The sequence below is a fragment of the Narcine bancroftii genome, chromosome 14 (genome assembly GCF_036971445.1).
Source record: "Narcine bancroftii isolate sNarBan1 chromosome 14, sNarBan1.hap1, whole genome shotgun sequence".
In the NCBI taxonomy this organism is placed as follows: Eukaryota; Metazoa; Chordata; class Chondrichthyes; order Torpediniformes; family Narcinidae; genus Narcine; species Narcine bancroftii.
Genome location: NC_091482.1, coordinates 6,807,699 through 6,822,081, shown reverse-complemented (window position 1 = coordinate 6,822,081; position 14,383 = coordinate 6,807,699). Strand labels below are relative to the sequence as shown.

Below are 14,383 nucleotides of genomic sequence, written 5' to 3'. Positions count from 1 at the left end.
CGCTAGCGCCGATGCCCACAGGCTTGGGAAAATTACTGCCATTCGGAAACAAGGCAGAGCCATTTTTCCACAGCTTTACCTGCTTTCGGTTTCATTGCAGCCCCCTTGCATTTTAGGTGAGGTTTTACAAGCATTGGACCAAAGCTTGCGAGCTGAAGGAAAGGGTTATGTCAGCCATCAAAGCCATGTTATCAATGCAGCTGCCCTCTTAGAGTGACAGAGAGAGATAACCACAGAAACAGGCCCTTCTAATTGTCAGCCACCCAATCACACAGAGCCTCTTTAATTCTCTCTACATTCCCATCATTCCCAAACTACACCCCCTCCCCCCCCCCCCCCCCCCCCGCCCCTGTTTCTACAGACTAGGAAGAATTTACAACTTCCAATTAGCCCACTGACCTGCATGTCTTTGGGACAGGAGAGGAAACCAGGGCAGAACACCTAACATGACGCTGTTACATGGCCAGCAACCTGGGTTCAAATCATGCACTGTCTGTGAAGAGTCTGCACGTTCTCCCCGTGTCTGCGTGGGTTTACTTCGGGTGCTCCGGTTTCCTCCCACCCTTAAAAAATGTACCATGTCCTTGGGCATTGCAGGGACAGGCCTGCAGAGATGATACCATGGTCACCTTGCAACCAAGTCACCCTCCCCCCCACCACACACACACACACACACACACACACACACACACACAGATAAACAGATGCGAAGACACAATGCATACCCACACACACTCTCTCTCTCTCTCCTTGAGTTCTGTGGCCGACAATGTTTTAGGATTCTTTCTGCAGAGAGGTTGGACAGGGACCATTAGACCGGGGAGAGGTGAGGGATGATGAGTAGAGGCAGTTGACTGGCAGGTGTCAAACAAAGGAAGGGCGAAGACTGGCAGGTGTCAAACAAAGGAAGGGCGAAGCAAGAGGAAGGGGTCAGGTGGAGGGTAGAGCCTTCATCCCCACAGATCATCCCAAACCACCCTGTGTGACCCACCTTCCACCTGAGCCCCTCCTCTTGCCTCTCCCTCCCTCGGTCTCCCACCTGTCCATCATCCTTCAGCCCTCCCTGCTTCACCAATCCCTTACCAGCACCTGCCCAACCCCTCCTGCCCTCTCCTCATTGCACTGGCCCTCTCCTGACTGCCATTAGGTTCCAGCCTGAAATGGTGACTGTTCATTCTCTTGCACTGAGCCGCAGTGACCCGCCAGCAGATTGCTTGTGGCTCGAAATAAAAGCCTGTCTGGCTAATAGCAGGAGGAGCAACCAGACGTTCGGAATATCACCCAGACCAGCGCAATTGAAGTGCGGAGGGAGCCGGATCGTAGGAACGTTACTGGAGCAGAGAGCCATGGGATTGCAGGGGTACGTTCACGCTTATTCACCTACCTCTCCTGCCACAAAGAACAACAGTGGGGGGCTCTCCTCCTTCTCTTTGTGCTCTGAGAGAATTTTTTCTGCGATTGGTTGGATCAGTTGTTTTGCTGGCTCCAGTTCTTCCTCCTCCGAATCTCAAGGGAAAGTTAAATTGGGAACAGTCACCGACAGGCTGAAGTCAAACAAGCACACGTATACCCTCACCACCTCCCCCCCACGCATACACACGCACCCCCAGCCCCACACACCCACATATACACTTTTATTATTGCAGGAGTGACTGTACAAGTATGGATTGACTTGCCTGGATTGCACGCCAATCTTTTCACTGCATCTCGTTACATATGACAATGCACAATTCAGTTCTTTTTACACAGATACTCTATATGCAGACACAATCACTCTCACATACAGGCAATTTGTATACACTTGTTTACAATATGCACATTTCCACAGTCTCCACATATACTCAGGAAACGCTGCATACACGCGTACACACAGATACACAAAGCATCATAAACACAGACACATCTTCTCACACACATATATACACACACAAAGGTGATACTTGCAACACACAGATACTTACACGTACACAGACACACACACAGCAGATACTTATACTTGTAGATACAGACCCACATTTACACATGTACACATGCACACACATGCACAGATTCAAACTCAGTTCTCGAGCAGGAGATCGATGCCTTACCCACAAACAGAACCAGGCAGGGCCCCTCGTTCAGCTGCATGGCGTTGGACTCTGTGAGTTCCAGCACAGGTTTGGGATGCCAGGGAAACTCTTTACAGTCCATGTCGTTGACCACTGCCACCCTTCCCTGCAGAGTGATGACCTTGCCCTCCTGGTCCAGGATAATCAGGGTTGGAATGCCTGCATTTAAAATAAAACATCAGTGATCACTTGGCCTCTGTGTACAACTTCAGCAACATTACAGCTCCAGTGAATCACCTCTGCTGTAATTGTCTGGTCTGAACATGTATTGTGAACCTTAATGCCACAGATTCAGGGGGAACCAAGACATTTCTTGCAATGAAATATGAAGGTTTGATTGCAACAAAAGTGCCCTGAGATGATTCAATCGGAGTTTATTATTGGCTTCACTGCATCAAATATAATCCAGCCGAGGGAGTACTGTACACATTTTTCTCACAATATAGAATGAGGACATTCAGCCCATCAAGTCTGTTCTGGGTCTCAGAGCAATTCTATCAATTTCATTCTTCCCTTGTACCCTGTAACAAAAGCGCGCAAAATCATCGAGGATGCCTTCCACCCCGCACACAGCATCTTCCAGCTGTTCCCATCAGGGAACAGATCCAGGAGGATCGGAGCCAGCACCACCAGGCTGAGGAACAGCTTCTTCCCACAGGCAATGAGAATGCTGAACGACTGAAGGAACTGCTCGTGCTCAAAACAATAGAGATGAAATACTTGTCCTGCATGTGTATTGTTTATCTGTACATGTGTTATGTCTGGTTGTGTGTCTGCGTGTTTTGCACCGAGGACCGGAGAATGTTGTTCCGTCAGGTTGTACTTGTGCAATCAAATGACAATTATCTTGACCTGACTGTAACTTATTCTCTATCATAAGACCATTACTCCTCCTTCTCCTTAAATTAAACTACTCATCAATAAATCAGATGCATATGGAACGTCCCCCGAGGTCAGGTTCCAACTCAGGTCACGGGCAGCTCTGTGAACACTCTGTCTGTGAAGGGTAAATACAAAGATGGGCTGAGCGGTCTGTTTCAATGCCCTGGAAAGCCCTGCTGGCTCTCCATTGGAAAAGGCTGCCTCCTGTGCAGGCAATGTGGGAGCAAAATGCTCCTCCACCAGCCCCCCCACCAACGTCCGTCAGTCAGCGGTTAGGCCAATAGGAATCCACACCACTTCGCTCCCTCAGCTACGGGTGCATCTGCTGGAGACCCCGCAGTAACCCAGCCTCGGTCTATCACAGGCAGCACAGCAACAGCTGCATTTTAACCTCAGCCTCCAACATTCAGTCCCGCTGACATCCTCAATTACAAGCAGGCATACCCATTCCATTTTAGGAGACGCCCTACCTCACCTGCTCCTCATCTTCCTTTCTCTTTGCAATACACAAATGTAGCGGAGAAACTCAGCGGGTCACGTGGCATCCAGGGGAAGGATCTTCTAACTGTTTAGGGGAAGGATCTTCTAACTGTCCAGGGGAAGGATCTTCTAACTGTCCAGGGGAAGGATCTTCTAAATGTCCAGGGGAAGGATCTTCTAACTGTCCAGGGGAAGGATCTTCTAAATGTCCAGGGGAAGGATCTTCCAACTGCCCAGGGTAAGGATCTTCAAAACATCCAGGGGAAGGATCTTCTAACTGTCCAGGGGAAGGATCTTCTAACTGTCCAGGGGAAGGATCTTCTAAATGTCCAGGGGAAGGATCTTCCAACTGCCCAGGGTAAGGATCTTCAAAACATCCAGGGGAAGGATCTTCTAAATGTCCAGGGGAAGGATCTTCAAAGCATTTGTGTATTGCACTTGATCCCAGCATCTGCAGATTTTTTTCATTCATTCCTCTCTCTACCTTTTCTGCTCTCATCCTTTCCCTGCCTCTCACCCCTTCCTTCCTATCACCTTTGGAACCCTCCCCCAGCTTCTTTCCCCCTTTACACGTCATCTAATTTTTAATTTAGAGACTCATGTTTACAGGCACTAGTGGCCCACATCTGTAGAACGTGGGAGGAAACCATAGCTCCCAGAGGAAACGCATGCAGACACGAGGAGAACGTAAGAACTCCTTACAGACAGCACGGGATTCGAACCCGGGTTGCTGGCACTGTAACAGCGTTGCACTGTCCGTGCCGCACCAGAAATGTCAATTTTTAAAATAAATCTCATCTTGACTAAGGGTCTCACCCCAAAATGCTGATAAGACATTTATCTCCACAGATGGTGCCTGACGCATTGGTCCTCCCCCAGCTTCTCCCTGTTTGCTAACAGCAGAATTTGTTCTGGGGGGTGGGGAGATGAAGGGGTCAATCGCATGTGTGTCAGGAATCTAACCCCATGGATCAACGCCCCATGAGTTCTACAGTTAGTCGGGGCAAACCGACTGCAGGCAGTATCTTGCCCAGAGGTGTTTCAATGTCAGGCTAAAAACAAAATCTGGACAGTTAAATCCAGTCAAGCTCTGTTCAGTGAAAGCAGAATAGAACTGTGGGCATCACGGTTAGTATAGGTGGGCATCACGGTTAACATAGATGGGCATCACGGTTAACATAGATGGGCATCACGGTTAGCATAGATGGGCATCACGGTTAACATAGATGGGCATCACGGTTAACATAGATGGGCATCACGGTTAACATAGATGGGCATCACGGTTAACATAGATGGGCATCACGGTTAACATAGATGGGCATCACGGTTAACATAGATGGGCATCACGGTTAACATAGGTGGGCATCACGGTTAGCATAGGTGGGCATCACGGTTAGCATAGGTGGGCATCACGGTTAACATAGGTGGGCATCACGGTTAACATAGGTGGGCATCACGGTTAACATAGGTGGGCATCACGGTTAACAAAGGTGGGCATCACGGTTAACATAGATGGGCATCACGGTTAACATAGATGGGCATCACGGTTAACATAGATGGGCATCACGGTTAACATAGATGGGCATCACGGTTAACATAGATGGGCATCACGGTTAACATAGATGGGCATCACGGTTAGCATAGATGGGCATCACGGTTAGCATAGATGGGCATCACGGTTAACATAGATGGGCATCACGGTTAACATAGATGGGCATCACGGTTAACATAGATGGGCATCACGGTTAACATAGATGGGCATCACGGTTAACATAGATGGGCATCACGGTTAACATAGGTGGGCATCACGGTTAGCATAGGTGGGCATCACGGTTAGCATAGGTGGGCATCACGGTTAACATAGGTGGGCATCACGGTTAACATAGGTGGGCATCACGGTTAACATAGGTGGGCATCACGGTTAACATAGATGGGCATCACGGTTAACATAGATGGGCATCACGGTTAACATAGATGGGCATCACGGTTAACATAGATGGGCATCACGGTTAACATAGATGGGCATCACGGTTAACATAGATGGGCATCACGGTTAACATAGATGGGCATCACGGTTAACATAGATGGGCATCACGGTTAACATAGATGGGCATCACGGTTAACATAGATGGGCATCACGGTTAACATAGATGGGCATCACGGTTAACATAGATGGGCATCACGGTTAACATAGATGGGCATCACGGTTAACATAGATGGGCATCGCAGTTAGTGTAGGTGTGTCATGGTTAGTGTAGGTGGGCATCACGGTTAGTATAGGTGGGCATCATGGTTAGTCTAGGTGTGTCATGGTTAGCGTAGGTGGGCGTCACGGTTAGCATAGGTGGGCGTCACGGTTAGTGTAGGTGGGCATCACGGTTAGTATAGGTGGGCATCATGGTTAGTGTAGGTGTGTCATGGTTAGCGTAGGTGGGCGTCACGGTTAGCATAGGTGGGCGTCACGGTTAACATAGATGGGCATCACGGTTAACATAGATGGGCATCACGGTTAACATAGATGGGCATCGCAGTTAGTGTAGGTGTGTCATGGTTAGTGTAGGTGGGCATCACGGTTAGTATAGGTGGGCATCATGGTTAGTCTAGGTGTGTCATGGTTAGCGTAGGTGGGCGTCACGGTTAGCATAGGTGGGCGTCACGGTTAGTGTAGGTGGGCATCACGGTTAGTATAGGTGGGCATCATGGTTAGTGTAGGTGTGTCATGGTTAGCGTAGGTGGGCGTCACGGTTAGCATAGGTGGGCGTCACGGTTAGTGTAGGTGGGCATCGCAGTTAGTGTAGGTGTGTCATGGTTAGCGTAGGTGGGCGTCACGATTAGCGTAGGTGGGCGTCACGGTTAGTGTAGGTGGGTGTCACAGTTAGCATAGGTGGGCATCACAGTTAGTGTAGGTGTGTCATGGTTAGTGTAGGTGGGCAGCATGGTTAGCGTAGCAGTTAACACAACGCCGTTACAGTGCCAGAGATGGATCTGGGGTTCGAATCCTGCACTGAAAGTAAGGAGTTTGTTCGTTCTCCCAGTGACTGCATGAGTTTTCCCCGGGACTCCCACCTCCTACCACCGTTCAAAAATATACGGGAGTGGGTGGTGTCTGAAGGTTAATTGGTTGTAATTGGGCGATGCGGGCTTGTGGGCTGAAAGGCACACTGTGCTGTATGTCTAATTTCAAATAAAAAGAACAATTTTCTGTTATTAGGGGACTATATTGATATTTCTTGCTGCCATGTTTGTTTCTATTTTATGATAAGTTTATGTTTTGTAGCTTGATGATTTACATTAACACTGACTCAAGGGTTTGGGGAATCTTTTTAAAGGAATTCAATAACATTTAAATCTTTAAAAAGGACTGGTCAGGGGTCTCCCGAGAACCTTCTGAGCAGCAGCTCTGCTTCAATGGCCCAACACATGCTCTGTCATGCACTGGAACCGTGTGTGTTGTAATAAATCCTCCAGAGTTCACACGCACTCCCAGCGCCGAAGATCAAATGTACTCAAGCTTTGGAAAATAAACATTACAAATGGCTTCTTTACTCCTGAGAGCAACTGGGAGGTTTAGTTAAAGGAGGTGAGGGAGAGGAGATGGGCTTACAATGCAAAATGGCATTGGAAATGAAAGGGGGTGTGGGTGGGCCAGGTAGTCTCTGTGGCACAGCGTGGTCAGGTACCACAGAGAGCTCATGAATCAGAGGACGTTCTATGTGACGGGAGGCCAATCAGCCCACTGGCCTCTGCCAGCCCCCCTTTCTCTCTTTGAATCTTTTTATCGAGTTTTATAGAACAACCACACATTGTATACGAGGTCACCAAGTATGAAGAACAAAAGTACATTTCCAAAATTAAAACAATAGCGAGATACCCCTTCCCCGTACAATGTTGTTGGAATGAGAAAAAAGGGGGAAAAAAACAAAGAACTCTCACCCCCTCCCCCCCAGCGAAAAATACTTGGGATGTTTTGACATAAAATTAATAGAGTTCTGCTGAATCTATAAAACATTACTAACTGAAGGAAAAACCATGTATGTAAGTGAAAACTTTCAAAAATCAAGACAAAGAGATGTTAATGAGTATAAAAATACTCCCTAAGAGACTCCAAATTTTATGAAAATTAGTGTCAGCGTTCACCGCGGAAAACCTCCCCCTTTTCTTTCAGCGGAAATGCAGCCCGTGTGAAAGTGACCTTGGGTTCCAAAAATGAAGCAAGTAAATCATTCCAAAATATTTCTTTTGGGTTTTGTATAAGTGCGTTTTTTATGCGCTGTGTCTGTGGGGGCACAGTGGTCCAGAGAAATGCTGTTTCGTCGGGTTGTGTATGGAACACTACAGCACAGTACAGGCCCTCCGGCCCTCGATGTTGTGCCGGCCCATATATTCGTTTAAAAAAAAGCACTAAACCCTGATGAGAGGAGACTTAATAGAGATTATGAGAGGCATAGATAGGATGGACAGCCAGGACCTGTTTCCCAGGGCAGGATCAGCAAACACCAGAGGGCATGTATAAACTTGAACTTGAACTATGGTGACGTAGGACATGGGCTGCAGCGAATTGGCTCACAGCGAAGTCCTACCAGCATCAATGACAGCAGGGTCAACATTGTTAGCAACATCGAGTCATGGAGAATTGACACTGACATCTGCTCAGGATGGCATCAGGGGATTATTTTGCTTGGAGCTGAGATTCGACAGGGTGTCACTGCCAAAGTTGTGCAGGAGTCCTCCACAAGTGCTCGTCAGAGGGCCCCACTCTCCCCTCGCTGCTTCCCAACACGCTCTCTTTTCCTAGCAGGGACTTAACTGCACCAGGACAGAGAATTCTGAGCAGCGCAGGAGCCAATGAGGCACTGTCAACAACAACCCACGTCCACTCGGGATAGAGCCGAAGCCTTCAGTGAGACCCAAATACACCAATTAATCTAGAACCCCGATACATTTTTGAAGGGTGGAACAAAACCGTGGCACCCAAAGGAAACCCACAAAGACACAGGGAGAATGTACAAACTCCTTACAGACCCGGGTCACTGGCGCTGCGATAGCATCACACTAACCACATCAAGTTGGACGACCTTCCCTGGTCATTCCCCACCCCACCCCACCACCCCCAACAAGTGTCTGGGCAGACTCAGAAGTAACTCACTGAACAGATTTAAAACAGAAGTCCCAATGCCTTTCTGGAGTCATTTAACCCCAGACGCTGGGATTTTCACAGAAGTCTGCAAACTGCTGTTTTGTGGTAGAAAGCTCAGTTGATGCCATTGATGTTTTGTGGTCTGTGAGAGGAGAGACAAGAAGGATTCCCATGCCGACAGCGAAGGCGCCTACCTTGTATGCTGTAATGTCGGTTGAGCCGAGATCTCCTGGCTTCATCAGAGTACGGTACAGCTGTCCAAGGCATCTCACTGAAATACTGTTTGTAGGAGTCCTCCGACCTGTGGAGGGAGGGAGTTCATTGAGAGAAGCAGGGTTCTGTTTCTAAGCTGGGCATGGGCGAGGGAGGGTTTGAGGCTGAGTATTGCAGTATTCACCATCCATAGGGGGCATCATGCAGGGTGTCGGTGGAAGAAATTTAAGGGGACAATGTGGAAGAACACGGCACAGTAGTGTAGCGGTTAGTACAATGCTATGCAGCGCCAGGCACCCGGGTTCGAATCCAGCCCAGTCTGTTAAGGAGTCCGTACATTCTCCCTGTGGGTTTCCTCCAAGTGCTCCAGTTTCCTCCAATGTTCAGGGTTGGTAGGTTATTTGGTCACATGGGCTTGTGGGCCAGAAGGGCCTGTTACTGTGCTGTGTCTCTAAATTTAAAAAAAATTATAAGGGGTGTGGAAAGAATAAATGCTTTCTTCACTGAGGTTCGGTAATACAGAATAGAGGACGCAAGTTAAGAGTGAAAGAGGAAATATTTAAAGGCAACATTATGGGGAACTTCTTCACATAGAGAGCAGTGGGAGTGCGTCATGTACTGAGCTGCCAGCCAAAGTGGCTAATCTGGGCTCGATTTTAACATTTGAGATAAATATGGACATGTAGATGGAGGGGAGGGATATGGTCTGGGTGCAGGTCTGTAGGGGAAAGCTGAATAATAGTTCGGCACAGACTTTATGGGATAGACAGTCTGATTCTGTGCTGCTGTCTTGTGCAGTTCTATGGAGGGGCAGGACCTTCACTCATAGAATAGCAGGTCTCCCAGGAAGGGGGGGGGGGGGGGGAGACAGAAAGAAAAAGAGAGAGAAAGAAAGTTAGAGAGAGAGAGAAGTTAGAGAGGTAGGAGGGAGAGAGAGGGGTTAGAGAGCGAGGGGAGCTAGAGAGAAAGGGGTTAGAGAGAGAGAGAGTGTTGGGGGGTTAAAGAGAGAGAAAAGTTAAAGGGAGAGGTGAGAGAGAGAGAGTCAGAGGCTGTTTGGCTGGCAGGGTGAAGGGTGGAACAAAACCGTGAACCATCTGATTTGCTTCAGCTTAGAGGCCTATGGGCAGATACACCTTTTTCCCTCAGCTTAGAGGCCTATGGGCAGATACACCTTTTTCCCTCTAGTAAGGGACTTTGAAAATAGAGCACATAAATAGGGCACCAGAGGGGCAAGTTACTCAAGAGTAACTCACAAAATTCTGCAGACGAAGTAAAAACCACAATGCTGGAGAAACTCAGCTGGTCAAACCGCACACTTTATATGGCAAAGATAGGTACATAACCAATGTTTGGGGCCTGAGCCCTTCAATGTATGATGAAGCTGAAGCCTGAAACATTGGTTATGTGTCTTTACCTTTGCTACATAAAGTCCACTGCTTGACTGCTGAGTTTCTCCAGCATCATGTTTTTACTTCAGTCACTGTGTCCACAGACTTTTGTGTTTTACTCCAGTTACCAGCATGCCTAGTGAAGGAAAGGGTAAAAGGAATTTGCTGCTCTTGCTTCTAACATCTGGCCCAGCTGGGAAGAGGAAGCCACACTCCTAAAAATCCCTGTGATTTGGGATTGTAGAGGGAGCGAGCCGTGACCTGGTACGTAATGAGCTGATCTTTGTCTAACAAAGCAGCAGCCACGTCATCTCGATCTGATCCTGGACAGGGACAAAGCAATGTTTATAATTAGAGTCACTGCTCATAAATATCAGCGGAAGAATTACGGTCTCTGTTCCTGGAGAAGTGCCAACAGCTAACTCGACACTCGGGCTTGGTTTCACCCAAAGATTACGGACGGCCTGTCGCACGTGCACAGACCAGGCCTGCATTAACCATTAAGCAAAATGAGCACATGTTTGGCCACCGAGGGAAGGGGGAACCGCAGAGTTTTTTCCAGTGCCGGATTTACCATGAACGAGGGTCCCACAAAAAGGGACCCCACAATAAATTAAAAAAAAAACATATATAGATACAATTTATATTTGCTATAGTTGAGGTGCCTGGAAGAAACTGATTTTTTAATCTCTTATATATCACATTCAGGACTTATTGAGTCTTAATGTCCTGTCAGATAGACAATGGAAGGATCGAGGGATCCATTGTCGGGCTGTGTTTAGGGTATCAATTGGCCTTAATCCAGCCCTGGCACAGACCCACATTGTGTCTGACTGCACCACATGTTAACCAATTGAGACACCAGAAACACCACCAGGCCACACACCATTCTGAATTGTCATTCACATTCTCGCGTGATGTCAAACGAGACCATTTCGCCCATCGGGTCTATGTCAGTTCTCAGGCTCTCCCACAGGCCAGACAACTGCCCCCAGGTTCTCCCACTCACCGACACGCCCAGGGCAATTAATGGTGGATGATTCAACTTGCAGTCTGCAGGTAGTAGGGTCCTGGGAGGAAACCGGAGCACTTGAGCGGGTGTGGTCACAGGAAGAACATGCAAACTCCACAAACACAGTGCCAGAGTTCATGATCACCAGCCTGGAGAGGTAGCAGCATTATCCTCTGCACACAATGTATGGACCCCAACTTGTTTAAAGTCACCGAGGAAGTGGTTGGTGGGGGGGGGAGGTGGTAATGTGTGTGTCTGTGTCTACATAGGTGCAAATTTGAGCAGCACGGTTAGCATAGCGGCTGCCAAATCTGCTGCTGTCTCTAAGGCATTGTACAGTCTCCCTGTGTCCGCGCGGGTATCCTCAAGGTGCTCTGGTTTCCTCCCACCCTTCAAAACGTACAAGGGTTGTTGGGTGGCACAGGTTTGTGGGCCACAAGGGACTATTACTGCGGTGCATGTATAAATGTAAATATTAATTAAATGTGCCTGTGTGAGTGCAAGCATGTGTGTGTAGGTGCGCATATGAGCACGTGTGCTACATGTGCCTGTGCACTCACATGTGTGTGTGTATATGAACATGTGTGCATGCTTGTGTGTTCATGCAAGTGTGTGTGTGTGTGTGTGTGTGTGTGTGTGTGTGTGTGTGTGTGTGTGGTGTACTTAACATACACCATTTCCACAGATCGTCACCCCTGGAATTTCCAACCTGCAGTACAGTACTGAGTGATGCTATAGAAATCCAAGTTGTTATTGAGCCGAGTCCTTGTTTAGGAGGGTGCTTACCGAGGGAGACTGGGCTTAGATGTGGATGATGTTGGCAAGCTCGTGTTTATTGTACATCCCCAAGTTCTAGTTTACTATCAGCTTACTGTAGACTTATAACTAGATGTAACAGCATTTCTCCAGATGACAGTGTGCCTACACACACAAGCACACACGTGCACACACAGAGCACATGATAATCGCATACATACATACATACAAAGAAATAGTATATAAAATAAATCTGTATAAATATTCTGAAATATTTTACTCCACTTCATGACTAAAAGAGCCATCAATCTCACAGTTTGGCAGTCCTGATGGTAGTGGGTCAAAGTTATTGTGCACCACGTGGAAAGGCCCCTCAGTAACGCTCCTATAATGAGGCAAGGGAGGTCCCACTAGATGAAGTAGGTCCTGTATTTAAGGGGGAAGCTCTGAATTAAGTTTTGTTCCTCCAGGGTGAACCCAAGCCCTTTTACCGGTATTTTGCTCAGGGTAAATCCGAAATGAAAATGCACATTTAACTTGTCATTTGTCCAGATGTTCTTTCCAAAGAGAAGTCTTTGTGCAGCCACTAATTGATGGAGGAGCCTTCAATGGGCCCTTTCAACCCTGGGATTCTCCATCCAAAGACAATAGAACATTCTAGCACAGGCCCTTTGCCCACGATGTTGTAAGCCGACAAGAATTTCACCCTTCCTTCCCTCACACCTATTTCTTACATCCATGTGCTAAGAGTCTTTTGAATGTCCCTATTGTACCAGCCTCCATCACAGCCCCCCCCCCCCCCCCACTACCCCGGGCAATACAATCCGCACAAATAGACAAAGCCTCCTCTCTTTATCAGCTGTACATTAAAGGCTTTGGTTCACCTCATCCCAGCTAAGAGTGTGGACACTGGTCCATCTCACACTGTGGGGCAAGAAGATGCGGGGATTAGAAGTTAGATGTGCCAAACTGTTGCTATGATGGGAGGCGGTGGGGACTTCTCAGAATGGGATGGGGGCACTCTGCTGAGGGAGTATTGTCCCTTCCCTGAACCGGGAGGCTGTTGGGCTTACAAAGAGGAGGCTAAATCAATTCTGCTCCCTGATGCCAACAGAAGATTGGACCTCAGCTTTCACTCTCACGGCCTCCAGTCAACCGTATGTCAGAATCCATGGATGTCAACCTTCCATGGGAAAAGGCATTCCCTACGGAGCAACTTCCAGGATATTTCTTGCAGCTGGAACTCGTCTTCATCTCATTAGTTTTGGAAGCTTCTGGGAAGATGGGGATGAGAGGTGTCAGGGACAGGATTCATTCAAATTTGTCCAGGGAAATTGAGCATAACAGCAGGCGGCAGGTAGTGCCCATCCCTCCCAATGCAAGAGATGTGTTCGACCCCGACCTCTGTTGTTGTCTGCACGGAGTTTGCACAACCTCCCTGTACCCGCGTGGGCTTCCTCTTGCATCTCTAGAGGCATGTGGGTTGGTGGGTTAATTGGCCCCTGTAACGTGCTCCTTAACGTGGAGCTGTGTGGTAGAATCTGGGGACGGGGATGGTATTAGGACTGTGGGGAGAATAGGACTAGTGTGAGTAGGTGGGTAATGGTCAGTGGGCCTAGGGACCTACGACTAGTTACTTGGTAAGTATGGGTTCACACCAAGAAGGACTGATGCAATCTTTACAATTACGGTGGACTTGTGCGAAAATGGAGGAGCAGACTCAATGGGCCGAATAGCCTATTTCTGCTCCACTGTCTTGGATGAACTAAATCAAGATTCCAGGTTCATGCCCAGATGGAAGATGAGGGCTTGTTCCTCCAATTTGCAGGTGGTCTCAGTCTGGCAGTGGACAGAACTGTTAGTGTGGGAACGGGGCAGTGAATTGAAATGGGTTGCCACTGGGAAGTCCTCGCTATATCAATTGGACTAGGCAGAATAATAGTCTGGCGCAGACTAGAAGGGCCTGTTTCTATGCTGCCATGTCCTATGACTCTCTGGGACTTGGTTGGCCTGGCCAGTATTCATTGCCCCAAAATGAAACCCATGGAATTAGTGCAAGATTAGTGTGTAATCGGCCAGTACAGAGTGATGGGTCGAAGGGCCAGTTTCCATACAGCGTGACTCTGTGCTCCACCACATGATGAGCAGATGATTCCAGCTTAATTATTTGATTTGAAGTTCCCCAGTATCTATGGTTGGATTCACCGCTCACATCTGGAATCTATTCGAGTAAACTTACTTCCTCAGTAATTGCATTACTCATGTGATCACTCTTCTGGCAAGTGCTGGAGAGTATTTCACCCTGTCAAAACTACATTATAATCGCAAACTATCCTTCCTGGCCGTGGAGATGTATCCCTCACACCTCATCTTCCGTCTGGCACCTTCCAACAGGATGGTATCGTCT

General features: G+C 48.0%; 1 protein-coding gene across 2 annotated transcripts in view; it reads right to left on the bottom strand.

Moving 5' to 3' along the window:
• The window catches only part of nxn (nucleoredoxin), a 90,886-nt gene that overhangs the window by 21,483 nt on the left and 55,020 nt on the right, over window positions 1-14,383 (bottom strand). For both annotated transcript variants that reach the window (XM_069910958.1, XM_069910959.1), the window contains exons 5-7: window positions 8,802-8,908; window positions 2,088-2,267; window positions 1,385-1,506 (exon numbers count right to left, since the gene is read on the bottom strand). In XM_069910958.1, the coding sequence (XP_069767059.1) occupies window positions 1,385-1,506; window positions 2,088-2,267; window positions 8,802-8,908 (409 nt within the window). The remainder of the gene's footprint in view (window positions 1-1,384; window positions 1,507-2,087; window positions 2,268-8,801; window positions 8,909-14,383) is intronic.